At 52.6% G+C, this 24697-nt stretch overlaps 7 protein-coding genes across 7 annotated transcripts; 3 read left to right on the forward strand and 4 right to left on the reverse strand.

Moving 5' to 3' along the window:
- Positions 1-1384: 1384 nt before the first annotated feature.
- On the reverse strand, positions 1385-2984 carry UCRPA7_6463 (putative amidohydrolase family protein; the record flags this gene model as incomplete). Its single annotated transcript, XM_007919001.1, has 2 exons — positions 1385-2475; positions 2570-2984. 2 exons carry the CDS (start codon positions 2982-2984, stop codon positions 1385-1387), a joined length of 1506 nt encoding a protein of 501 aa, XP_007917192.1.
- A 1259-nt stretch (positions 2985-4243) lies between these two features.
- On the reverse strand, positions 4244-5907 carry UCRPA7_6464 (putative protein-tyrosine phosphatase 2 protein; the record flags this gene model as incomplete). Its single annotated transcript, XM_007919002.1, has 2 exons — positions 4244-5472; positions 5526-5907. The coding sequence occupies 2 exons, from the start codon at positions 5905-5907 to the stop codon at positions 4244-4246; spliced, it is 1611 nt and encodes a 536-aa protein (XP_007917193.1).
- Positions 5908-7468: 1561 nt separating this feature from the next.
- UCRPA7_6465 (putative rrna processing protein) lies at positions 7469-9259 on the reverse strand (the record flags this gene model as incomplete). Its single annotated transcript, XM_007919003.1, has 1 exon — positions 7469-9259. The coding sequence occupies one exon, from the start codon at positions 9257-9259 to the stop codon at positions 7469-7471; it is 1791 nt and encodes a 596-aa protein (XP_007917194.1).
- Positions 9260-12190: 2931 nt separating this feature from the next.
- On the forward strand, positions 12191-14874 carry UCRPA7_6466 (putative sec34-like family protein; the record flags this gene model as incomplete). The annotated part of the gene is made up of 5 exons (XM_007919004.1): positions 12191-12208; positions 12488-12801; positions 12859-13198; positions 13709-14209; positions 14272-14874. The coding sequence occupies 5 exons, from the start codon at positions 12191-12193 to the stop codon at positions 14872-14874; spliced, it is 1776 nt and encodes a 591-aa protein (XP_007917195.1).
- Positions 14875-15323: 449 nt separating this feature from the next.
- Positions 15324-16471, forward strand: UCRPA7_6467 (putative carrier protein ymc1 protein; the record flags this gene model as incomplete). Its single annotated transcript, XM_007919005.1, has 2 exons — positions 15324-15432; positions 15633-16471. The coding sequence occupies 2 exons, from the start codon at positions 15324-15326 to the stop codon at positions 16469-16471; spliced, it is 948 nt and encodes a 315-aa protein (XP_007917196.1).
- A 218-nt stretch (positions 16472-16689) lies between these two features.
- Positions 16690-19317, reverse strand: UCRPA7_6468 (putative rint-1 family protein; the record flags this gene model as incomplete). The annotated part of the gene is made up of 4 exons (XM_007919006.1): positions 16690-17109; positions 17160-17209; positions 17262-19242; positions 19300-19317. The coding sequence occupies 4 exons, from the start codon at positions 19315-19317 to the stop codon at positions 16690-16692; spliced, it is 2469 nt and encodes an 822-aa protein (XP_007917197.1).
- A 1597-nt stretch (positions 19318-20914) lies between these two features.
- Positions 20915-23372, forward strand: UCRPA7_6469 (putative metalloreductase fre8 protein; the record flags this gene model as incomplete). Its single annotated transcript, XM_007919007.1, has 3 exons — positions 20915-21299; positions 21441-22785; positions 23162-23372. 3 exons carry the CDS (start codon positions 20915-20917, stop codon positions 23370-23372), a joined length of 1941 nt encoding a protein of 646 aa, XP_007917198.1.
- Positions 23373-24697: the final 1325 nt, after the last annotated feature.

Here is a 24697-nt window from a genome sequence, read left to right on the forward strand (position 1 = left end):
CTCTCTATAGCTCGGGACACCATGCTTTTTAGCCCGCGTGTTTGCCATGTGCTAACGTTCAATGCACCGAAGTCGAATACAGGGGTGCCATTCACCGGTTGCCCTTCTGAGGTTAACCCATGATTCGGAAAACACCAAAGAGGAAATGCTCCAGAGGCCTATCAAACAGGCCGACAGGAAATTACCACGCTCCTCTTCTACTTCTCACATGCAACCAGATGCGTTCGATGGCGGTGATATATCGGCTTCAACCCTTCACCCTCTCGTGGTCTGTGCTGCAAGCTATTGAATGGTCGGACCGTTGCAGCTCCTACCCTAGCTCCAACCGAATATGGAGAACGAGTACCACGACAGTTCTGAACGAACCCGCACCTGTTGTAACCATGGGCAGGCTGCCGCTGGCCAACGGCCCGGAACGCTGGCTTGACGGCTGACAGCGTTCTGGGAGGTTACAATGCTCCAACCTGCCAATATTCTACGACGCCGCAAACAGGTTGAGTGACACGCTGTGACACATGGAAGGAATCTCAAGCCCAGGAGACACTTCTCGGCAGCAGTGACGTCGACCCGCCCGTTCTTTACCACCCAAGCAGTACAACGGGCGGCTTAAAGTTGGTGTCACAGCGGGCTATTCTTGAGATTAGCCGCTGCGGTCCGATTGTCCTTATCAACAGGACCGCAACAGCTCGTCTCGCCCGCCCTCCTTCTCCACATGTTCTCCAACTGGGGGAGCAACGCACGGAAGTGTAGTTGTCTTGCCCCGCAAAATGGCGGTTCACGGCCTTTTCCTTCTAGAAGGCTGTGATACTAGAAAAAACACTTTATCGGTGCTGCCAACCCTGCTTGCATGGTGAAACTGGGAGCACCCGGCGCATTATCTGCCACTTCGGGCCTTTCCTTCGACGGTCCGGTTGACCCCTGTCCCGCTAGATATCTTGCGGACGCTTTATCACTTGTCTAGTCGAGTTCCTACTCAGCACCTGAACAGTGCCCCGGATCTAGGGAACTGAGAAGCCTTAGACATCGTGAAGTCACGATGACGTTGGTGTGCTCATTCTGCAAAATGTCTAGGCTTGTTAGACATATGATGGCAGCAAACACTGTTGATAACTTCGAAGTGACTGGCGCCTTGGTGACAGTTTACATTTGCCATTTAGTTGGAAAGCCTCGGATTGTGACCTAGCTTCTCTTTTCAGCTCTTCTACCCTTGATTTTAAGTAAAGTCAATAATGAGAGACGTCTTCTGTTGTACAGATATATAAGTTGTGATGCTATTATTCCCTTGAATAGGATCTCCAAGCAGCTTATCCAAAGTAAGAGGTTGTGCAGATAGTATGACTCAAAAGCGCTCATTAACTCTTGATCACTTGTTGAATTGGCTTCCTCAATCAACCAAAGCCTGCTTGTCTATATAGAACATATTGATCATAGTGTCTTCCACATGACGGAAATCGATCCCTTTCAGCTTACCCCTGATACTCTCACGGCTCTTTAGAATCTCAGCCGCAATGTCACTCCACGAGAGGATCTTGCCCGTTGGCACAACCTCACTCTTCAGCACATCATCCACCTCCGGCACTTGCATCTCTAGCAGTTTGCCGCCTTCTTTGCGTAGCACACCGTCCACAATCACCGTCTCCACGTCCCGGATGCTCGAGTGCAGCACCACAGCCGCCACAGGATCTTCCGTGGCAGCGGCCAGCATGCCGGGGCTGCTGGCATCGAACACGGCGATGTCAGCCTTGAAGCCGACCTTGAGCTGGCCGATCTGGTCCGCCAGCCCCGCCGCCCTCGCGCCGCCAATGGTCCCTAGGTTGAAGACATCCTCGGCCGTCGCCGCCGTATGCCGGCTCCACCTGCCCTCGCGGACGAGGTCGTTCGACGCCATCAGGCGGCGCGCCTGCAGCAGCAGCGTCATCTGCGTCGGGAGGTAGCTCGTGCCCCACGTGTGGCAGTCGACGCCGATGCTGGCGCGCTCCCTGACGCCATCGCGCAGCGCCACCGGCTCGAAGCCCATCTGGAGCTCGGTGTTGGGCGTCGAGCTGACGAACGCGCCCGTCTCGCCAAGCCGCCCGATCTCCGCGTCCGTCAGGTACGGCGAGTGGCTGATCAGCACGTCGCCGCCCAGCAGGCCCTGTGCGTCCAGGAGGGCGATGCCGTGAGGTATTTTGTACGCCGGGCCCGCGGTCGTGTGGCTCGTTATGAGCTGGGCGGCGGGGGCGGCGCGCAGCGCCTCGAACTGCGGCTTGAGCAGCGGGCCGATGTAGATGTTGTCCATGCCGAACCCCATGTACACTCGGCCGCCGGTGCCACCGAAGGGGCCAGCGGCAGCCAGGGCCTTGAATTCGTCCATGATATCTGGCACTGGGGTGTCGTTCAAGGTGAACGGTTTCCACGACGCCACTTTGCGTGGCGGGCAGTAGCAGTAGACGGTTCGGAGACCGCTTGTCACAAGAGCCTGGATTGCTGTCTTGGCTATGTGTGTGTCAGTGAATGGCTCTGATGTTAGAAGTCCTCGGCAAGAGATATAGGCTAGAAAGGGGCACAAGGTAAGAAAAGGGGTACGCACGATAGTCTGGTCCAAGGTTCAAGTGACTATGATCAACGACCGTCGTCGTGCCGCCATCAATGTTCTCCAGTGCCCCGGCCAGCTCGCCCCAAAACGCATCCTCAAGCGTGTAGACCGAGGAGATATAATTCCCAGAAGACATGTACTCGACGAAGCTGTGGTTGGGGTGAGCACCCTTGCACGCCGTCTGCCACAGATGGGCGTGCGTGCTGATGAAGCCCGGCGAGACGATCTTGTTGGTGCAATCGATGATCTTCGTGTCTGATGAAGGTGCCGTAATGTCTGCCTCGATCTTGACTATCGTGGAGTCCTCGATGAGAAGGTCGGACACCGCGGGAGATACATGTCCATCCTTGTTGTGTAGCAGCAGCGTGCCTCCCTTGAGGAGGATCTTCCTCGGAGCCTCGGATGCCATTATGGTGAATGGGATGCTTGACTTTCAGTTCCAGGATAGAATTCGAGTAGCCTTGCGAACCTAAAGTATGTTAGCAAATGGTCTGCTGTAAGATTATAGTGATGTCAACTTACACAGTCAATGAGCTTTGTCCGAGCAGTCTCGCATGCTATATACGCACTTATTCAAATATCAGCATCGAGCTTAACCACCTAGTTATGTCTGTCAGCTTTTAGGAGTGGTAGCCGCATCCTTGATGCTAAGTTCGCTGACAAGGACTGGGTTGAGCGTGCCGCTGAGAACGACCTATGACGATGCCCCGCCCATGTAGCAATGTGCATGAGCTTCAGCCGTACCGCGATCCTAGAGGATTGGTCACCTCCCGCTCCCCTCGGTATTCCGAAAGACGCACCTGGACCGATGCCCCGCCAATATCCGGAGCGCGAGGGCGGAACGTCGCTTTCACATATGGCACTCGGCACAAGCTAACTTCTTATAGCCATATTTCTCTTGTGTCAACTACTGCTTTTGGTCACTGATCTGGTTGCTTACGAAATACGTCGAGAGTTGTTCAAGATCGATGATAAAGTGCTGACTCGGGTCCACCGATCTATTCTATAGAAGCTCAAAGCTTATATCTTCGTGGGTTAGCATAACCCTTGCTGACGAGGTAGTCTGTCCGGTCAGGGACGCGCCCAGAGATCACGTCTTAAGGGAACCCCATCAGTCAGATTATTATGCCATTGGTATCAGGGTAAATATCCGATGCCTTCGGAGACGTAGCTATACAAGTTATTCAATATTGTACAACACGATCATGTGCGATACAAAGCTGCTGCGCTTCCACCGAAATGATACCATAACGCAAAGATGCAACTGCCGCCCTCCTGACCTGCCTAGGAAAGGTGCTGTGGAAAACTTAGTTCAGGTATCGCGAGCGAGCGTCCTGTTTCCGCTGGCTGCTTCTGTTGTTGTGATCGGCTGGGATGATTCCATCTCTCAGAGCTGTGCTCTCTATCGGGTCAAACGACAACAATAACCACGACGAAAATCCCCCTTGATTTTTGTCCATGCCAATACGCCCCTTTGTCCTCTGTACATGCTATGCTAATTTGCGTTGCTTTCGCTCTGATTTGCCATCCTTACTCTGCTATTCATTGTCCAACGCCTAAAAACGTGCGGTGGTATCTGGTATATGCTTCGCTTTTGTGCCCTTCCCTGTCGTGTTCATCGTACAACTATTATGCGGGTCCTTCGTCTCATGTTCGAAAATGACTCTGTCAAGTCTCAGTTCCTGGGACGGTCTTCAAGAGTGACTCCTCGACAAATGGGTCGAACTCCAACCTCTTAGCCGCGGGCTCGTCCTCGTCGTCCTCGGTGCCGCCGTACTTGTCCTGCCAGAGCTTGCGCATCACCTGGTAGATGAACAAAAACTGCGCCTCAGCCTGGACCATGTTCCGTCTTTGTTCGCGGAGTTGATTCACCGTGTTGAAGATCATGTCTTCCTGCTCCTCCTCTCGCTCCACGGCCACGTAGCCTTCCTCAGTCTCGTGGGTCGGGGGCGCGGTGTCGTAATGCTCAAGCCGGCCGGCATCAAGTTCTCTTATCAAGTGCTCCAACGCAATAAATGTCCCGCTGCGACCGACACCTGCGCTGCAGTGTACGATCCGCGGGTTGTGCGGGCCGGCGTTCTTCTCCCGTGATAGGCGCATCAGGGTGAAGAAGCTCTCGAGGTCTTCGAGAGCCGGCACGCCAAAATCGGGCCACTTCTTGTAGAGGAAGTGCCACAGTATACGCTCCTCAAACTCGCCATCCTCATGACCGACATCAGCCACACCCTCGTCCTCGACACTCTTTGCATCATCCTGGACCTTGCCAGGCGATAGCATTGTGACATCACCGTTCTCGTCGGGCCGCACATGACCGTTTGCGCCGTTACCATTCGTGCCATTTATGCGACTGCTGTGACGATAGACGCGGATGACCAGCTTCCGCAACTCGATCGCATCTCCAGCGGGCGTCTCCTCGAGACATTCGCATCGTACACTGGCCCTGAAGCCGTCGCCAAACTCATCGTGCTCGTTTACCTCGAGTGGTGGCTCCTCCGGGTCTCGGGGGAAGTACGGGAAGCACTTCTCGATGTTCGCCTCATGCGTCTCCGTCAACATCACGATAACGCCTGGACTCTCCAGCTGCTCGACCACCATGCGCCAGACGTGGTCGGTCGACACCTGCTTCGGTCCCTGCATTGCGATGTACCGATCGGACTCCTCATCCTCCGGCGACCTCAGCTCTATCGGGGATGCATTGATGTAGTCGATACGTCCAGGGGGAACATTGAGCTTCACACGGTTGTTGTGCCACGGTTGTACATTCATGTATCGATCCAGTTGCTTGAGATGCGAGCCCGTGACGCGCGCCCACTTGAAGTCTGGCGAGTTGTTCTGCATAGACTGCATGAGGCGGTTGCGCTCGAGCCAGACTATCTCTTGGAACTTCGAGTCTATCTCTGTAGCGAACATGTTAGTTGGAGGGCTAGGAGGTTGATCATAAGCAACTTACCCTGTGAAGTTAACGTCAAGAACGACGGGATCTTGGGCGCCTTGCCATCCTTGTGAGTCGGCTCCTCTACCGGCGTCTGTGTTTCCTTCCGAAGGGATAAGGGCGAGCTAGGGGGGCGCTCATAAGCATCATGTGGGTGAAGAGCGGCACCTGGCGAGTGAGGAAGGGACGCGGGAGGCGGTGACCGCGCACGCTTCGCAGATCGGCTGAAATGCAGCGCTCGGAACGGCGAGGGCTTCTTGAAAGGGACCTGGGGCAGAGGCGGAGGACCCTGGACCGCTGGTTCGGGCGTTGTCTTGCCGCTACTCCGGCCGTCGCTGGAGGCAGGCGGCGTGGCAGAAGACTCCTTCCTGCTGCTGCGCCTGAAGCGCAGACGATCCATCGGTGAAGCCTTGTGAAAGTGTGCCAGGCTCCTGTGATATGTGGTCGAGCGTAATGCGATACGTCGTGACAGATAAAAGGGCAGTCGTACAAGCAGCGACACGCAAGGGGAGGGTCGAGAGCGCGCCAAGTCGGCAGAGAGACGGGCGAGATGACAGCGACACTTGACAAGAACGGCTGGCTGCCTCAAACAAGGCGAGTGAGGATCAGAGCGAAATGAAGCCCTCGTCGAGAGAGCCGGCGATTTCAAAGCAGGAGGGAAGGTTGTCGAGGGGCACGTGTGCTGACACTAGCAGTGGTCAGGGAGAGAGGCCGTGGGGGCGAATGGCTTGACCATGATTAAGCTGGGGCAGTAGAGTCGTAGAGTCGTAGAGTCTCGAATGCACAGCTCATGCCGTGAGTGACTGAGTGAGCGTTGCTTTGTGTCGGTCCTGTGGTTGTGGTTGTGGTAGAGGCGAGACTGGAATTTGCGACAAGCTGAAAGGAGAGGAGCTTGGTCTGGGTGTTGGTTGGTCTCTGGATGTGGTGAGACAATGGACGGGCCAGGCCTACTAAGTACATCTATAAGTGCAGTAGTACCGGTAGTAGGTAGTTTGGTAGCGGGACGGAGAAGGAGGGTGTGTGACGTTAGCGTTGATGGTCTAAGTGGGCTCCCTGGTCCGGGCCCCATTGCAGGTCGCAGAGTAGAGTGCAGAGTACCTACAGCTCTGCTATGTACCTTACCTTACTTGACCTTACTTACCTTACGTACTACGCAGTATTATCCTCATCCTCCAGAGTTGCACTTTCAGCTCACATACCCACCATCTCGGCTTGCGGGAGCCCATGAAGGCGCCCCCCTGACCATCCTGGATGACCTGAACGGGGAGAACTGATCACTACACCCACCAGTCGGCTTCACACCATCTCGACTAAATCTGCCAGAAACCTGCATTAATTCACGCGGAAAGCAGCTATGGGAAGACCCCAACCGCCCAATCAACCGGCCCCGATGTGACAAAGCTGGATTTCACCTTCCAGTGTGTCGAATGGGCTGTCGGCTTGAGGTCATACCTGCCGGAAAGCCTGGTGCACGCAACCAACGACAGCATCCAGCGGCGCATGTAAGTAATGTAGGTACAATACACATCCTGAAATCCCGCCCCCTATTTCTCGCTCTCACAATCCGGGTAAGGTTACTCTCACACACGTTCTTCTGTCGGAAACCCGGTCATTATTCGACAACTTCCGCTTATTTGCCTAGCCGTATTTGAGCACCTGCCCGACGGCTATTTATAAGCCTGGATGAACAGCCCTTGTGGAAGTAGTACACACGATGTCTTGTGTTATTATAATTGCTACCAATGCATGGCAGTTTTTAGTCTTGATGAGTCGAGTTTCGTTATGGACACTTGACTAACCCGCGCTGCCATTGTGCCGTTGTAATCATACATGACCAGTGTCCAGTTTTTCCAATTCCGCGTAACGCCCGCCTTCCAGGTGCTGGCGATAATACGCCTATATATCTGACCAACAATCAAACCTTTCATCGTACAAATGACCTAATATAGCACATGTCTGCTTCATGCTCCAGAATACACTGCAGTGACGAACCGTCCACATTCGACTCGTTGTTCAATGCTGACTTTGCGGCCCTTACCACACTCTCTCAGCTGAACAGTGGTTCGCGGAGTGATCTGGAATCGATGGGCTTCCCCCCTTCTTCCCTTTTGCGCATCGGCGACTCCTCCGTCCAACGGGCCAATGTAGGTTGGTGTGTTGACGTTGTTGCGCTTCCCTGTCCCCAGCTGGTAGTGCTCGTTTCCGCCCCACCAGACGATGTCTGCGCCCCAGTTCGTATCGTGCTCTGATGTCTTTGACGAAGCGGCGAGATTGGTGACGTTGTCCATAACAGCGGCTGCGTGGGTGCTGCCAACGGAAAGGTGCGATAGACGGATCGGGATGACCTTGTTGTTCTTCTCGTCCCACTCGAACAGGTTGGACAAAGAAGCAATCTTGGTAGGGGCGCTCGAGATGTGCGTCCATTTGCCGGTGCCGAGGCTACCGTATATGCCTTCACCGCATGCCCAAGTGTCCGCCACAACCTTGCCTAGGTCACGAGCTGGTGCTACTTGGTCAGAGACGCCTTGGCTGGCAACCTGGGTAGCGTCAACCGTGAAGTATGAATTTGCTCCTCCGGCTGCTATTGAGGTTACCTTGGGAACTAGACTTGTTCCCTGGTAGAGCTTTGTGAAAGGTAGAAGTGACGGAGTGTCAATGGCCGGGGTGTCGACTTGGGTAGAGAACCCTAGCTGGCCGGTCGAGTTGTCTCCAAAAGAGAAGACTCTGCCCTGATCATCGAGAGCAAGCGAATGGTAATCGCCGGCAGCAATCATCTTAATCCTGAAGCCTTTGAGCGCATCGATCTCATACGGTTGATCATATGGTCCTTTCGGGCGGGTGGACCATGTCAAGCCTGGAATGCCCAATTGACCTTTAGAAGGGAAGTCTTGGCTGCTAGATGCTGCAGCAAATACTCGCCCTTTGGATGTCAAAAGTAGTGCGTGTTCCAAACCACTTCTGACATCAATGACCCTCTCGCCCATACCGAGGCCCTTGGGGCTGATCGTGCGGTAGCTGATCGGCGCAGGACCAGACCAAAAGGGAACCCAAGAGCTCTGATCTTCCTTGACACCTGTTTCCTGGTCTTTTTGAGAGACAGGAATTGAATAGACGGAGCCACCAGATGAGAGGGCCAGTATTCTGTCCCGAGAAATAGCGAGCTTAGTGATATCCTTCCCTTTCAGAGTGACCGTTGGTGTAGGCGTCGTGGAAGAGAAGCCAGTGCCCCATTGCACCAGGTCTCCATTCTCTGTGACCGCGGCGCCAAACTCTCTGTCAAGCTTGACATCACGAAGGATCTGCCCGTCAAAGTAAGGAATTCTCCGTGGTGTTTTGACGATAGTCTCGTTCGATTCCGGCGCTACGACCTTCCCCGTGTTGGAGCCCCATGCATAGAGGCCTGGGTTCTCCCAGCTCTGTTTGACTTGTATATGTTGTGAGCTGATTAGGCCCCGATTGTCTTCCTTCGACACTGGAGTCTTTCTCTTCTTCTCAAACTCAATCTCGGCCTGCGGAATGATCGGTTCGGGCTTCTTCGTTTCATTGTTGACCAACAGCGGATATGAATAGACTGCAGCAGCAGAAACGGCTCCGATGGCAAATAGGCCTATCAACCTGCCCCCTCTCCGTCGCGGCGCTCCTGAGCTGGCATAGCGCACTGATACTAAGGAAGGCGATGATCGACTCGAGCTTCGTGCCGCTGTCTGCAGAGACGCATGGCGTAGAGCCGCGCGTGAGAGTAACGTCGACATGTTCGCTATATTGAATTTGTCGTATATGTCAGAGAATAGCTCCTCAATTGTCGTCGGAGCTGCGCGGCATCTTTGTCTCGAAGGAGAGGGCTTCTGAGTCGAGCTTTCGAAGTGGTGAGATCACCAGTAAAAGTCTCAGCAAATCGCAAAGCTTCAATTACAAGCACGCCAAACAGCCTGTCTATGGCTGCCAACCTTTACCTCAGCCAGAATGCCCAGGGGTGGTCCATGCACTACTAGTCTACCAACCCCACACCCAACATTAATGCTAGCACTGAAGCCCTTCGGCTAGCATACAAGGCAAAAGGCTTCTAAATACATGCTGCTAAACTACTGAACGTATCTGAGACAGAAGGGACTTTAAACGTGAGCACCTCAATAGTGAGGCCTAAATCTCATATTACGCAGTATTTCCGGAAAGTGGAATATATTTTCTGGAGCCTGAAAACCCTCCTGAGTCTCTGATACCTTGAACACACCGGTTGTATTGCATGGCTTCAACTATTGTCTACACCAACATTCAGGGATGATGGTCCATTATCTATTTTGCCTCACGGTATCAAGATCCCAGAATCGCCCATGCAAAAAGGGCAAGAGCTATGATGCGGTGACAAGTCTCTCGACCTTCCAGTTGCTCTGGTTGCAGGAATCTGCATTCTCAATGGATTCGATACCATTTATAGCTTTGATGGTTCCTGAGCCTGTGTCTTTTGATGCTGCACGGTTAACATGACAACAACAGTATGTTCTGGCCCGTGGCTTCCCACTCTTGTGTCAACTGCCACTTTTGCCTCCACGGAAGTTTCTCCTGAACCAGGCTGATACTTGTCCCTTAGATGCGGTAGGGTTATCTTGTTAGTATCCATCGAGGTTCCTTGGACAACCCAGGGACTCAGCGGAAGATCGCCATGCTTCGAGCTGTTGTCCCTAATCATCGCCCCTAACCTCTCAAGCGTTGGCAAATCATCCTTGGCCCCGAAGACACGTCTAGTAAAACCATCATTCCTTCGGTAAGGAAAAGATGCCCAGGGACCGAGTTGATCCAGGTGGTGAGGTTTCTCCAAACCACACAACAGTGTGAACCAAGCAGTTTTACCATCCAAGCTCTCGACAGCGAAATCCATGATGCCAATAAAGTGATAATCGTTGCCTGATAGAAATCGCTCGCTGTATTCATCCCATAGGTGTAAAGGACAACGTGGAAAGGTGTTTATCTCCAGTGTCGGCTCTGCTTCAAACATGAAGCGAAAGTCGAAAGAATGCCCCATGCGATGTTTGATGACGTCCGAATCTCTTGACAGAACTTTTCGAGGAATGATGATTGTTACGGCTTCTCTGTATGCCATGATCTCTTTCACAGAAAGAAAAATCTGGTCGGTATGATGACGAACAAAACCCCGAGGTGTCTTGAGTAAGCGGATCGCAATGATGCAGTTTGGATGACCTGGCGAGGTGCAATGTAAGTTGAGAAAACTGTCCAGCTCTTCTTCGGCTCCAGTATAACCCAAAGGTGAGTGAATCTGAAAGCCCTTGTTAGAGATGGAGAAGAATGGGTACTCTAAAACAGAACTGTACTCCTTGACTAGGTCCTCGCAGCCTCGAAATTCCGCAGGATTGTGGGCAAACACCCCCCTGAAATGCTTGTCTGGAACTGAAGTCGACCAGGCAAAAAGGCTGAGATCGTCTGTATTGTTTGCAATGGTCTCCTGAAGTCGCAAAAATGCATTATCTCCTTCTCCGTAGATGAGCGGCATATTGACGTCGAAAATACCTAAAAGGCAATAGGCTCGATCTTCGACTCTAGTCGTCACCCTTTCTGCTGCCCATGACATCCTTCTTGCAATGGGGACTGTGTAGACTCGTTCAGAATCTGCCAGTACTTGTCTATCAACACGGGTGATTTCCGAAATTAGGTTTTCAAGAGTAATCTTGGTGCCTCTGAAATTCCAGCTCATGTCATAGATATAGAGTACTGTGGAAGCAATCATTTCCTGCAATGTCCATCCTCTGGTGAACCACTTACAGTGCCTCATGTCGTCAATATCGGAAGTTCGTGGCAGATCTTGTAAGAAAACAACACAGATAAAAGCTTGCTTATACAGTTGATACATCGAGTTTATTGACTCAGTCAACTCAGCACTGCTGCTCTTGTCAATACAACATGTATCAACCCATGCCCAGCCTATGCCCCTCTTGCGAGCCAGGCTACATATACCTTCTATCTTAGCAAATCCTTTCTTTTGCTTGGCTCTTTCTAAGTTTGCCATATCTTCAAAAGTCACCTCGTCATCTTCCCACGTATGTGAAAGGATGTAATAATCAGCCTGGTCAGGACTGTTATAGAGCACGAGGCTGTAAGCGGAATCGGTAGTGGAAGTGTCAATAAGCCACATTTTTCACAGTCTCAGTTGGTCTCTAGGACCAAAATATACCAAGAGAATCTTAGAAAAGATATCAGCACAAGCTGTGATGCGGCTATATTGGTCTGCCTAGAAGTTGCTGTTTCCCATAAGCTTCGGAGGCGAGGCTGCCAAAGCTGTGCAGCAGATACCGGGAAATTTGCCTTACGAGAAGAGGTACCAGGCCACGTGCCCAATTACCTATGTGCTGAAGCCTGATTCCTTGCGAAATACTGAGTGTCCAATGGTGCGTCGCCTGATTTCCAGCTATCACAAACCTTGGGATTTAGGAGCTGTCGGTCAATGCATCTAATAGGTTAGCCATCTCATATTGCAGTCACGTTAGGAGCGGATCCTAATTACTTACTTATATGCGTGATGGGAGTAAAGTAGCCATATCTCTCTTTATAGGGACTCGTCCCAGTAGAGTACATCCTCCAGGGCCGTGGTAGATAGGTAGACTAGCAAAAGGAGGCAGGTAGGCTGTAAGCAACTTTGATACAGTTGAAAGTGGTCCAAGCTTCCTTACCGCATGCAAGCTCCCACCACAGTGAGCCCCACAGCACACCCACCTGAATTAGAACTCCAAAAGGCTGTCTTTCAGGACACATCGCGGTGGGCGAAGCAGGGTTGAGAGTCAACCTCTCATCTAAGCATCACAGCACAGGATGTACGAAGACGCATGGTACAATTTTGTACCAGAGTTTGGCCACAAGAGAGGCCCTTCTCAGAATATTGGGCATAGGCGCAAGGAATCGCTGCTCCAACAGCCCAATGTGAGCAGCCGCGTCACCTTAGACTTGGTGGTTGACATCGAGACTGATCACAGTTGCAGGGTATCAGCCAGCCCACAGACACCGCAGAGCCGTTAGACAACCTCTATGAAGACGTCGAGGACCCCGACACCCCTCCCGAAGCTGTGCTCTCCCGAAGAGCCAAGTCCTACTCTGATTTCTACGACATCGTCCGCGAGCATGTGCTTCACGATAGTTCCAAGAGCAGGAGGCGGGGCAGGTCAAGAAGAAACAAGAATTGGGAAGCTCTAGCTCTCCCAGATCCGAAAAATGTCGATGACGTGTCGGAGTTTCCCTCGTTTGATTCCATACAGGATGAACTACTACAGGCTAGTCAACAAGAATACTTGTGGGTGTAACACTCTGTATGGGGCATTAGGGGCAAATGCTAATCGGACAATCGCAGATTGTACTTGGATCAGTTGGCAATGACAGAACGACATCTCGATACTCTGATACAAGATACGAATGGAGCTCTAGAGCTGCTGGCATCGTTGTCAGGATCGTTCCGTGCAGTCGAGGAACAAACCACATCATTCCAGGCCCAGTGCGAGGGCCTCTTAGCCGAGCAAAGACGGCTGGAGAAGCTTGGAGAAGAAGTTGGAACCGACCTGCACTACTATGCGTATCTCGATAATGTTACTAGACGAGTCAATGCCCCTGGAGCTAGCCGTCTCGTTGACGACGATGCGTTTGGTGAGATCCTCGAGAATCTGGATTCGTGCATAGAATTCATGGAGAAGAATGTGAGTCTTTGGTGTCTTCGAACTCTTTGATTTCTTGTCACATCTACGGGCTTTGAATGCTAATGAGTGCAGCCTACCTACCGAGATGCCGAGTCTTACCTTGCACGCTATCAATCTCTGCTGACAAAAGCATTGCACTTGTTGGAAGTTGGATTTACAGGACTTCTGGATAGAGTCTCCTCGGAAGTAGCGAAGCAAATTGCTGCAACGCAATCTGAATCTGCGCGACATGCACTTGCATATGGGCGTTTCGAAGAGATGATGCTAGATTCCTACAACCTGATTCCAAACATCCAAAAGGTCGTACATAGTGCGTATGACCGGATGGGTAACGTTGTCGCGGGTGGGAACTCTGGGATATACTCGAACACGGCCAACAATCTATTTCAAGCCTACATTACGGCTCGAGACAGAGATCTACGACCCATCATTCAACATGATCTTGAAACGCTGAAAAAAGAGTCGAAGGAAGTCTCGATGGAGACAGCTGCGAGAAACTTTGTAAAACAGTGCTTTGAGCGATCATTTAACGAGGCAATGCTGTTCGCCAAGATATTCGCCGTTGAGCCACATTATAGTACCGACCCAAACTCGGCTTTCGTTACGCTCAAGTCTCAGCAAAGGATCATGGTCAACGCAACAAATGTTGTGCCGATTGCAACCAATCTCCAGTCCGCCATGCAATCATCAGACTTAACAACTATCTGCAACATCCTGGGGTGGATCACAAATGAATACCTCCTTTCAGACTACGACGAAGACGAATCACAGTTCACCAGACATTGCCAGGAGCTTGCTGCCAGACTCTTGACCGAGCACTTGTGGACGTTTACGGATGCTTCCTTTGAAGCGGAGATTGCGAAGTCAATATCAAGAGCCCCAGTTGCAGCCGATTCTCTGAAGATTGGTCCTGTTGAAGGTGGTGTCGCTTCTTCCAATGCATATCCAATAGTGAAGCGCGCTCTCGAGTTGCTCATTATGTTTGATCAAGCAATGCCTAAGGAACGATGTGTAAGTTTATTCTAAATGCCGATGTTGTCCCCTGCATCTACTAATCAACCGATCACGAACAGCAACGAAACAGTCCTGTCGTTTTCAAAATTGTAAAAGAGACTATACAGGCTGTCCATCGTGCCGTGGCACAAATCAAATCAAGCAAAATGGGCACAGATTCCGATCTGTTCATGATCAAGAACCTGCTCATCCTGAAGAACGAGTTGGTATCTCTAGAGATTGGCGATGTCCGAAGTCACGACGCCGATATGCAACACTTTGGACAGATCTGGGAGAACCTGAGCCCACAGAATTTGATCGGCTATTTCAGCAGCTTCATTCCGGGCTCCTTGTGGTCACGGAGTGCCTCTACACCATCCGCAGCCGCCAAGGCTAATGGTCAGGCTGACCAAGATGCAAGTGAGCAGCTGGATGAGCTCCTCCGACAATCTATCTATGGTTTCACTCAGCGATGGGCTACGCTCATCAATGACGCCAGAGGAAAGAAGCTCGGTGCTAAGAACCTGGGCAAAGTCGAGAAGGAGTTGGAAGATATGCTCCAGATGGCGTTCAGTAACCAGCCAGAAGTCATCGCCAAGTTGAAGGAGGCTATCGTCCTCAATGCGCAAGCGCAAAATGAAGCCAAGAACGAAAAGAAGGGAAGCAAAATCACTCGGGTTTAGAGAGTGGCATCATGAGGCGACTTGTCTAGCGAATTGCCTACAATAATAATATTTACCAATGCATAATTCATAATTGTTTGTCTTGGTATCTGTTCTATTGATATATGATATATGGTAGACAGCCTGGAGGCTGACCCGATGTCGGCACCGGCGTTGTTCCCCGATAAGAATTTCCCAGTGAGCACGCAATCAACTGCAAGGGACCCGACAGAAAGGCACAGGGCCCACTTAGATATCTTTGATAGTATCTCAACCTCCATCCACACCATCGGAATTTCCAAGCGCTTCGTTTCTGGACCTTTCCAACCTCGACTCCGCACGAAGAAGCTTCACCGAAGCTGTAACAAGAGCCCAAGTCGCCAATTGACCCGAGATCTCGTCGGGCAACTGACCGGGTCGACCTCCACCACCCGATCAAGCACCCCGAGCAGCGGGGGCGGGGCAGAGCAATGGGCGACTCTGCCGCCGATGTCGAGGGCCACCAGGCCTCAGGCGCTTTGCAGACGGCGAAGGATCTCTTCGCAGGAGCCGCAGGAGGAGTTGCGCAGGTTCTACTAGGTAAGGAGCTTCCGTACTATTCCTCTCAATCCATCATCTTGGACATGCCACTCTCGACAGCTCGTTGGAGGCGGTCAACTTCCTTCGGAGATGAGCGCTAGAGCATGAGGTCGCTCATTGTGCCTTTGTCTTTTTCCATTTGACAGCCGATATCGACAGTCATATACAGCGGTAATAAAGGTCTGCTAACTTCACCAAAGGCCAGCCGTTCGACATTGTCAAAGTCCGCCTCCAGACTTCCACTCAATACCCCAACGCCCTCAGCGCGGCGGCCTCCATCTACAAGAATGAGGGCGCCCTGGCCTTCTACAAGGGCACACTCACCCCTCTACTCGGTATAGGTGCCTGTGTGTCCGTTCAGTTTGGCGGCTTTCACGCCGCGCGGCGCTGGTTCGAGGAGCGCAACGCGGCCGCGGCCGGGACCCCCATCCCCTCCACGCCGACCAGCACCAGCAGCCTGAGCTACGGCCAGTACTACGCGGCGGGCGCGTTCGCCGGCGTGGCCAACTCGGTCATCTCCGGGCCGATCGAGCACGTGCGCATCCGGCTGCAGACGCAGCCGCACGGCGCGGGCAAGCTGTACAACGGGCCGTGGGACTGCGTGCGCAAGCTGGGCGCGCAGGAGGGCTCGCTGCTGCGGGGGCTGTACCGCGGCGAGGCGGTCACGATCTGGCGCGAGGCGCAGGCGTACGGCGTGTGGTTCCTGACCTTCGAGTGGCTGATGAACGCGGACGCGGCGCGCAACAAGGTCGACCGCAAGGACGTGCCCTCGTACAAGGTGGCCTTCTACGGCGGCCTGGCCGGCGAGGCGCTGTGGCTGGCCAGCTACCCCTTCGACGTCGTCAAGAGCAAGATGCAGACGGACGGCTTCGGCGCCGGGCAGAAGTACAAGACGATGCGCGACTGCTTCGCGCAGACGTGGCGCGCTGAGGGGGCGCGCGGGTTCTGGAAGGGCATCGGGCCGACGCTGCTGAGGGCGATGCCCGTCAGCGCGGGCACGTTCGCCGTGGTGGAGATGACGATGCGGGCGATCAACTAGAAACCGTGAGAAGGAAAAGAGGATATCCTATTCCAGGCGTTACAAAGGGGTCCGTCTTAGCTGCAGTTCTACCGGTGCTATGGAAACATCTTCAACAAAAGAGCCATTACGTAGTGAGAGCAACCAGGATATTCAAATCATCAGACGGGTAGATAGATGTATATATGGGCACCTCAAGGTTCTTTCTATAAACAAGAGATCATGCACTTGACCCATGCTTACTCGCTATTCTCCACCCTGCGCTGCAATATATGCCTGGCATTGGCAGGCGTTAGGCTCTCAATTTGGAGATCTTCCAAAAGCTTCTTCGCCTCGGTATTATCAGTGAAGACGCGGTCACTCGCCTGTTTGAGCGAAACGCCCCCTTCCTGGGCTTCTACCGGTAGATTCAAGAGCTTCACGCCATCCCATAGGCTTGCCAAAGCTGCAGACCCGTCGGGGATGTATCGATCAACAAGGGACGCGATAGCATGCACATCTCGGAAGAACTGCGCTGCGCCAAATGTGGTGAAGTTCTGCCGCATCAGGACCTCGCTCCAGAGGCTGTCCTGCAGCTTGTCGAGAGCCTCTCGCCAGATGCGGCGGAACGTAGCCGTGCTGAGGGCTTTGACCAAGAACTCGATGTTCCGCTTCATTATCTAGTAGAAATTAGCATGATTTTCTTTACGAGGTTGTGCCGTGACCCTACCCGTAGAGGCTCATCGAGCTCAGCTGTGATAGCCAATTGGTAAGGATCAACTGGATATGTTAGCAATCCGGCATGTGGCGTAAAAGGATGCAATCGACTCACTAGCCGAAGACTCCTCGTTGATTGTTGTCCATTGTGGCCGCTGTAGATAGGGTCGGAATGCCTTCTGGTGAGATTCGACAATTGCTGCCACTAAAAACTCCTGAGCGGTCTTTCTTCGGGCGCTGTAGGCTGCGATGGTCTCATCGAACAAGACACCATCATCACCATCTTCTTCGTTGCCAACAACAGAAGAAGTACGTTCTCTGACATGATCGTAGCTCATTCCGCCGGCGAGATTGCTCTGATCTTCTGACTTCTTCGCCCTGGCTTGGAGCTGCTCCCATAGAGTGACGAAGAATTCCTCGTTGCTCCAGTCCTTCAGAATATTGATGACATGGTCTGCGCTGCCGTACACTTTGCACAAAGTCTCAAACGCTCCGGTGCCCTCCAAAGCAGCGACCTGATCCGCAGTAATACCATGCAAGGTACGACCTAGTGTTGATGTGATAGAATAATAAGCCTCCAAGGACTCTTTGAGTCGGTCGTGATAAGCGTCGAGAAGCTCAAGCTGAATGTCTATCAGGAAGCGTAATTTGTGAGAAAATCGCCTGACCCGCTCATACTGGCTTGTCACGGATCGCAGCAGGTCAGTAACCCGTACGGCACCGTAAGTCGGCTTTGTTTTGCCTGGACCATTATACTCGTAGTCGATGTTTCTAGCATCCGGTGAGGCCATAATCACCTTGTATCGCTCCAGAGCGAAGTCTTTTTCTGCACTGAGCCATTGGCCGAAGTGCTTGTCTAAAACTTCCGACGCCAGGCCTCCCCACCCTCTTTCTGGATCTCCCCCATCATAGTTGTATCTAGACCGCAGATTCTCGTCAAAGGTCATCAGCTGAGAGAGCAGGCTGCTGAAGAAGGCAGGGTCGTTCAATGCAACAGCTACTGAAGAATCAAGCTTTTCTCTCAGAACCGGAAGGAGGGATGTGATCAGAGCGCAAGTCGGATCCATATATACCATTTTGTCGGATACCGGTGTCTCGTGAAACTTGGAAGCAAGGATAATGCTGAAGTTGTCCCGGAAGAAATCCTCCCATTTTTCTAACAGAGCTAGGAACCATGGGAAACAGTGGGTTCCGATGCTCTGGGGATTGCTGGTCACTTTGTCGCTTAGAAAGTGGAATCGGAACTCCTTGACGAAGATCTGCGCCATGACATCGATGGGTAAGAGGCTGACAGTGATGTCCGAATAGAGCACCTCGGGGACTTGGAGATCCATGAGCTTCTCGAAGCAGTCGCGCCACTCCTGGTCGATATCAGAACGCGGGTCCACCTTTGGCCAGCCTCGCTGGTTGAGGATGGTCTCCAGCTCTGCCCACATAGTCATTTTCATCTCGTCCCACAAGCTTGCCGTGATTTTTGCGACATGGTTGACCAGATGAACGGCCGCCTCGTCCGCAGGGCCCTGCAGCTCCTTCATGTAAATCGACAATTGCTTGAGCCGTGTATATGGCTGCAACGCCTCCTTCGGGCTCTGCGGCAGATGCGACCGCGCCGCCGACCGCAGATCCTCCACATCCTGTAGCAGTACCAAGTATTTGTGCGCGAGGTCGAGCTTCTGTAGCTGTTTCATGGGTTGCTCGAGCCGGCGGATCGCCTCATCTGGAGCGTCCGAGGCAGCCACTATCTGCAGACGGACGTCGATGCTCTGCTGGAGCTTCTGGAACTCGTTGATCTGGCTCAGCAGGGAGCTCTGGCGGTCGCCAGTGGATCGGCGTGCGAGCTCGAGCTCCTTGGTGGCATCGTCGAGCTGAGACTGCAGCTGGCTGCGCTGGACTTCGACATTGGCGAGCAGGCTGTCCAGGTTCTCGAGGTCGGTGGTCGACTGAAGCTTGTCGTCCAGGTAGTCTTCCAGCCTGATGTCGGGTTCCATGGACTGGAACTGTGGGCTGGCGAATGACGCCATTGTGGTTGTGCTTGAGATGTATTTGGTGAGACCACTAGTCGATATATGAGTACTTGTTTTGACGAGAGTGGCCTTCTGTTGTATTTGCAGAGTGTGTTAGAGCTCAATGAGGTATTGTCACGATGTACGCACGTTGACATCTGGCAACATTTGCTGTTGTTCTAGCGAGCTGGGGCACCTCCAGGTGTTCCCTGTTTGGAGCTTTCTTATCGATAAGCCATATCAGTCAGGGCCGGTCCACGGGCTCCAAGGCTACCAGGTACCCAGGTATCCTAGCACTAGGTAGGTGAACCTGCGTACCTACTTCTCAGGTTAACGGTACCTGAGCCTCGATTCGGATTACCTGCATGTAGATACCCAGCAGGATGAATGGTGCATCTGATCCCGTTTCCCAGTCTCTCTCGGATTTCAATGTAGTACATGCACTTTATATCATGTCCGCTTGTCCTGGAATTACACGATCTCCAAATTTCCAATGTGTCTGCAGCATATTTCAAGATCTGAAGTATTATATGCTAACCCCTATACTGTTCAAGCTACGCGAATTTTTCGAGATCTCCATGGGGAAATCCAGTCCTTATTGTTATTCACGGATCCGGCCAGCTTGGCCGAGATGACGAGTTGGGCCTTCAAACAATTCATTAATTGATGGATCCCTTCTCCCCACAAAGAGAGCCCAGGCGCGTCGGAGAGTCTCTTGAGGGAGAAAATAACGACACTTCAGAAATTACAGAGGAAAACGGAGACGCCTAGCCTCGTGTCCAAACCCGAGAGGTTCGAAGCTAGGCGCCAAAATCACAAAACCACGGCTGAACACGACACACTATTTCCACTACGGAACAATGGCTGCAGCTAATGACGCGTGGAAGACCATCAGTGTCCAAGCAATTCAGCCTCATGGAAGACATTGCACTGCAATTCTGTCTCTTGCGGCTTGCCGTGTACTTGGGCGCCATGGGGACGGCCATCATAGGGGCTGGACTCTGCTTAGAGCATGCATACACCCCCACGGTCGATTCTTCCCAGAGTGCCGAAATAGAGCCACAATGACGATCTGGGGTCAGGGGAGAGATGCATGGTGTTCTAAATGAAGCAGTACGAGGTCATTAAAGCTCCACTGGTAGGGCAAGATGTGCGACTACTTACCTAGGAGCCTAGGTATGTCACCCCAGTACTGCCCTGTTCTGTACTGTATGTAACCTGTAAACAGGACAAGCCCGAGAAAAGGCTCAGGGATCTGTGCCTATTTGAGAACTGGCGCCGCGGGGCTGGTTACACAGTCGCTGGCAGTGGCAGCGCCCAGGCACGCCAGCCAGGGCCGAGATGGCGCTTTTCTGGCATATCGGCACCCAATGGGACGCTGTAGGCCTGCGCGAATCAAAGTTCTGCGGTTCCTGTTTTAATTTATTAGCACCACCCGCGACTAGGAGGTGCAGTACGCGAAAGATAGATAGGACGGCATCCCAGCCGGAATAGGGGACATCCTGGCTGGTGTTGGCTCGCCGCCAATGCAACCTCGTAAATTCGTAATGCGTGCACGCATCGCTGTCTGTCTGCTTTCTCTTCGCTCTCCACTCTTCAATTGATCCTGTCCTGTCCCGTCGTGTCTCCAATCTCAGCTCGCACAAGCTGCTATTTTCTACGTCGTTGTCTCTGTGGAAACTGCATGCTTTTCAATGTGTAAGACAGAGCTGTAGAGCCTACGGTATTTTATCTCCGAGTCGCCGACCAACTGCCGCCGGAAGACATGGGCTGGCCATACAAGTTCATCAATCTGTCCGATGCAGAGAAGCACGCCCGGCGGCAGGCCCTTGACAGATATGCCGGCTACGCACAGCTCGCCGCTTTCCTGCCCGTTGCAGTCGTTCTGATCTACAGGCTCGCCATATGGACATTGAAGGCCTTCAAGAGCAGACGGGGCTCCTATGATGTGATTCCTGATTCGCCAGTCCTCAAGGTCCAACGGCGCAGCAGCTACGGCTCGCTCGCGACTCGGGTTCGCAAATCGCAATGGTGGCTCGGCGAGGATGTTTTCTTCCTCGGTCAGGCCTGGGGTCAGAGGGATGAGTGGGTTTTTGGAACAGCTTGGGGCAGTCTGATGCTGCTCTTGTGTGTCCTCCAAACTGGAGATGGTAAGCTAAGCGCCTCTGCACATCGCAATCCCATGTATACCTCAAGTGCTATATGGCCGCGCTCATTCTTCACGAACATGAAATACACCTGCGTTTTGTTTCATTTTTGAGTCTCAAAGACCTGTATGCTAACATGACTAGACTACCTCCATCTCACGAAGCGATTCGGCATGATCGCCGCCTCGCAGTTCCCCATCCAATATCTGCTCTCACTCAAGTCCATCAACCCCTTTGCTTTCGTCTTCAGATCCTCACATGAGCAGCTGAACCGATATCATCGAGTGTTAGGCCGTATCATCTATGGTCTACTGGTCCTGCATGCCACATTTTACCTGAACTACTTTGTCCAGGTCGGCATCCTAGCCCGACGGATAGTTGCCCCCGTTGTTGCGGTCGGAGTCGCTGCCTTCCTCGGAATGACACTCATGAACACGACGGCGCTACGGGCCATCCGCCAGTGGTCTTACCGCCTTTTCTTCATTGTCCATTTGATTGTAGCGTTGTTGCTCCCGCCGCTCCTGATCTTCCACGCAAAGCCTGCCAACTTCTTCATGGCCGAGGCCTTCATTGTCTTTATCGCGGACCTCGTATCCCGAAAGCTGGATACTATCATGTCACACGCAAGTCTGGAGACCATCCCCGGCACCAATCTCATCAAGATCACCGCCTCGGTCCCGTATACCAAGCTCAACAGGTTCCGGGAGCATCCAGGTTCACACATCTACCTAACCATTCCCGCCGCAGCACGCCAAGACACCAATCCGGCATCTGCGTCCTACCTCCTTTTCGAGTTTCTATACAACCCATTCACTGTTGCCGCCGTGGATGAGGAGACGGGCGACCTGACTTTGGTCGCACGACAGCGAAACGGACCGTTAACGCGTGCTCTAGCCAGATTCGCCAACGCGACTCGATCCGGCCCTGTTGTCACCGGCGATGTCAGAGCCAACGAGGGAGGAAAGATACCGCTCGGCATCGAGGGTCCGTATGGTGTGAGTACACGGTTCCCTAATCTCACAGGAGGGGACTTTGACCGGGTCCTGCTGGTGTCCGGCGGCGTCGGCGCGACGTTCACCGTGCCCCTATACCGGGCTCTCGTCCACGATAGCCCGTCCGCAAAGGTGCAGCTGGTGTGGGCTGTGCGTGGTGCCGGAGATGCCACATGGGCTGTGACGGGGCAGAATGCGAAGTCGATCATGGACGACGACAACGTGCAGATCTTCCTGACGGGAGACATGCTCGACCCGCCTGGCACCTCGAGGACAACAAGGTCGTCGGCAGCCTCGACGTCTGATACTGCTGTCGACTCGGAGGTCGAGATGAGCTCCATGTACCGCGACCGTCGACGGAATCGATACACTGCCAGCCATAATCGCAAGCGACCAGATTTAAGAAAAATCGTAGACGATGCGTTCAAGCACGGCAGCGAGGAGCGCGTGGCGGTGCTTTTCTGTGGTCCGGAGGATATGGCGCGGGAACTAAGAGAGTACGTGGGCGCTTGGGTCATGAGAGGTCGGGTGGTGTGGTGGCATAATGAAGCCTTCGGGTGGTGAAAGCTGAGGCGAAGCCCCTTCGAAGGGGAAAGGTCATCGATCACAGCATGGCGTGGGATATTGGGTACATCTGGCGTTTGTAAGGAAGGGGAAACATAGGCATGCATACACGATAGAAGCCTAAGGCACATACCTAGGGTAGAGTAATGGGAGAAACATTGGCACCTGCCTGTCACCTAATGTGGGGGCGAAACCGTCCGAACCCTTATAGGGGTGGTTAAGAGTGAGGGTTATCAACAGGTGGACAGGACGAGATAGTCAGGCCAGAGCAACGAACCAAATCCGCAAACACTATCTAACCCCCCTCAGACACGACGCCTGCCGCAGGCTCAAGGCAGGAGCAACGTCGCAAAGAAATACCCATGATCCGAAAGGAGGGCGCGCAGTAGCACAGGTCCCTGTATACAAGAACCTGTGGCTGGGCGTTGAGAAGAAACTTCCGCCGTTTCTTTTTGCCCTTTTCCCTGTCTTCGCTGTGTTATTCGGTGATCTTGTGAGGGTATCGCGAGTTTACATCTAGACCTGGAGGCGGCGAGTTCGAATCCTGCCCAAGCCCCTCTTTGCCTGTCCTGCCCAACTTTCCTTTTCGTTTTTTTTTCGACCTCTTTCCCCTAGTATCCCTCTCGGCTAATATCTAGGAGACGCCAGAGCTTCACACTGCGTTACTTAGATCTTCTGAAGTCGGAAGCAGTTCAGAAATTCGTTTTTCAACCAGTGCCAATTCATGGTGCATTCGAGCTGCTTCCCGAAATGCTGTGCAAAGATCCATGCCGCACACCGGCTCTCTGGAAGGTATATCGTCTCTCACTTCTGGGGAAATGCTTTCGCCGAGCTGCGTGTTAGGAGCTTTGTTCTGGGGCTGCGGTATATTGACGGCTTTCTGATGGTTGGTAACCTCCTCCAGCCCGCCGGGGAGTAGTGATTCGCGTAGTACTTCGTCAAATGTTGTCGCGTAGGCGAAGTTCTTTTTGCTCTGTGCAACAGAGAGCAGATATATGTACAGACACAGCCCCAAAGTAACAGCGTATGTGATGAATATCGCGTGGCTTCCTTCAACTCCTAGTGTTTCATCGAGATTCCGATCCCAGATATATCCAAAGTATACACCCAGTCCAACTAAAAATGAATATACAGACACAGAGAGGAGGTTACTAGGAGCTGAGACAAGAATAACTGCTGGTACTGATGGCAATATCTTGCCAGTGTCGTGTTCATATACAGACAGTTCTTGGTTGCTTCCACCTGATATCCACTCCCTCAATTGTTGAGGGGTGAACAAACGAGTCAGGTTTTGATACTGGCTGCTTGCAGAGTATACGGCCATTATTGCTGTCACTAGGCTGAGGGTGAAGCAGCCTCGTGCAGACCATGGTACGCTACTGAGATTGGGCAAAGCCAGAGCGGTAAGTCCTACCTGCACAAAAATAGCGGACTATGTTGTGTTAGATCAGTAAAGCCTTATTGCCCACAGTCGACTAAAGCTCACCGTGATGGCCGCCATGTTACTTTCATCTTGCATCAGCTTCCTGAAATCTAGAGCAGGGCTGGGATCATCAGAATTCAGGGCATTGAATTCTAGTTTCCATACGTTTACACTACCAAAACAATATACCAACGGACCAAAAAGACCATAGGAGTGAGAGAGATATAGGAGGCTTTTAATTGGCGAGATCAGGGCATAAAATGCTAAGATGGATGCAGGATTGGTTTGAACCAAAATGTCAATCACTTTATAATATGATTCAAGCCTATTTATGAAGGACAAGCTTCGCGCCATGATGTTTGACTTAGAATATCCCATGATCCTCGTCCGAATATGAAGATTGAGATCGAGGGCGATACGTT

This window comes from Phaeoacremonium minimum (genome assembly GCF_000392275.1).
Source record: "Phaeoacremonium minimum UCRPA7 unplaced genomic scaffold PA7_03_scaffold_476, whole genome shotgun sequence".
NCBI classification, from domain to species: Eukaryota; Fungi; Ascomycota; class Sordariomycetes; order Togniniales; family Togniniaceae; genus Phaeoacremonium; species Phaeoacremonium minimum.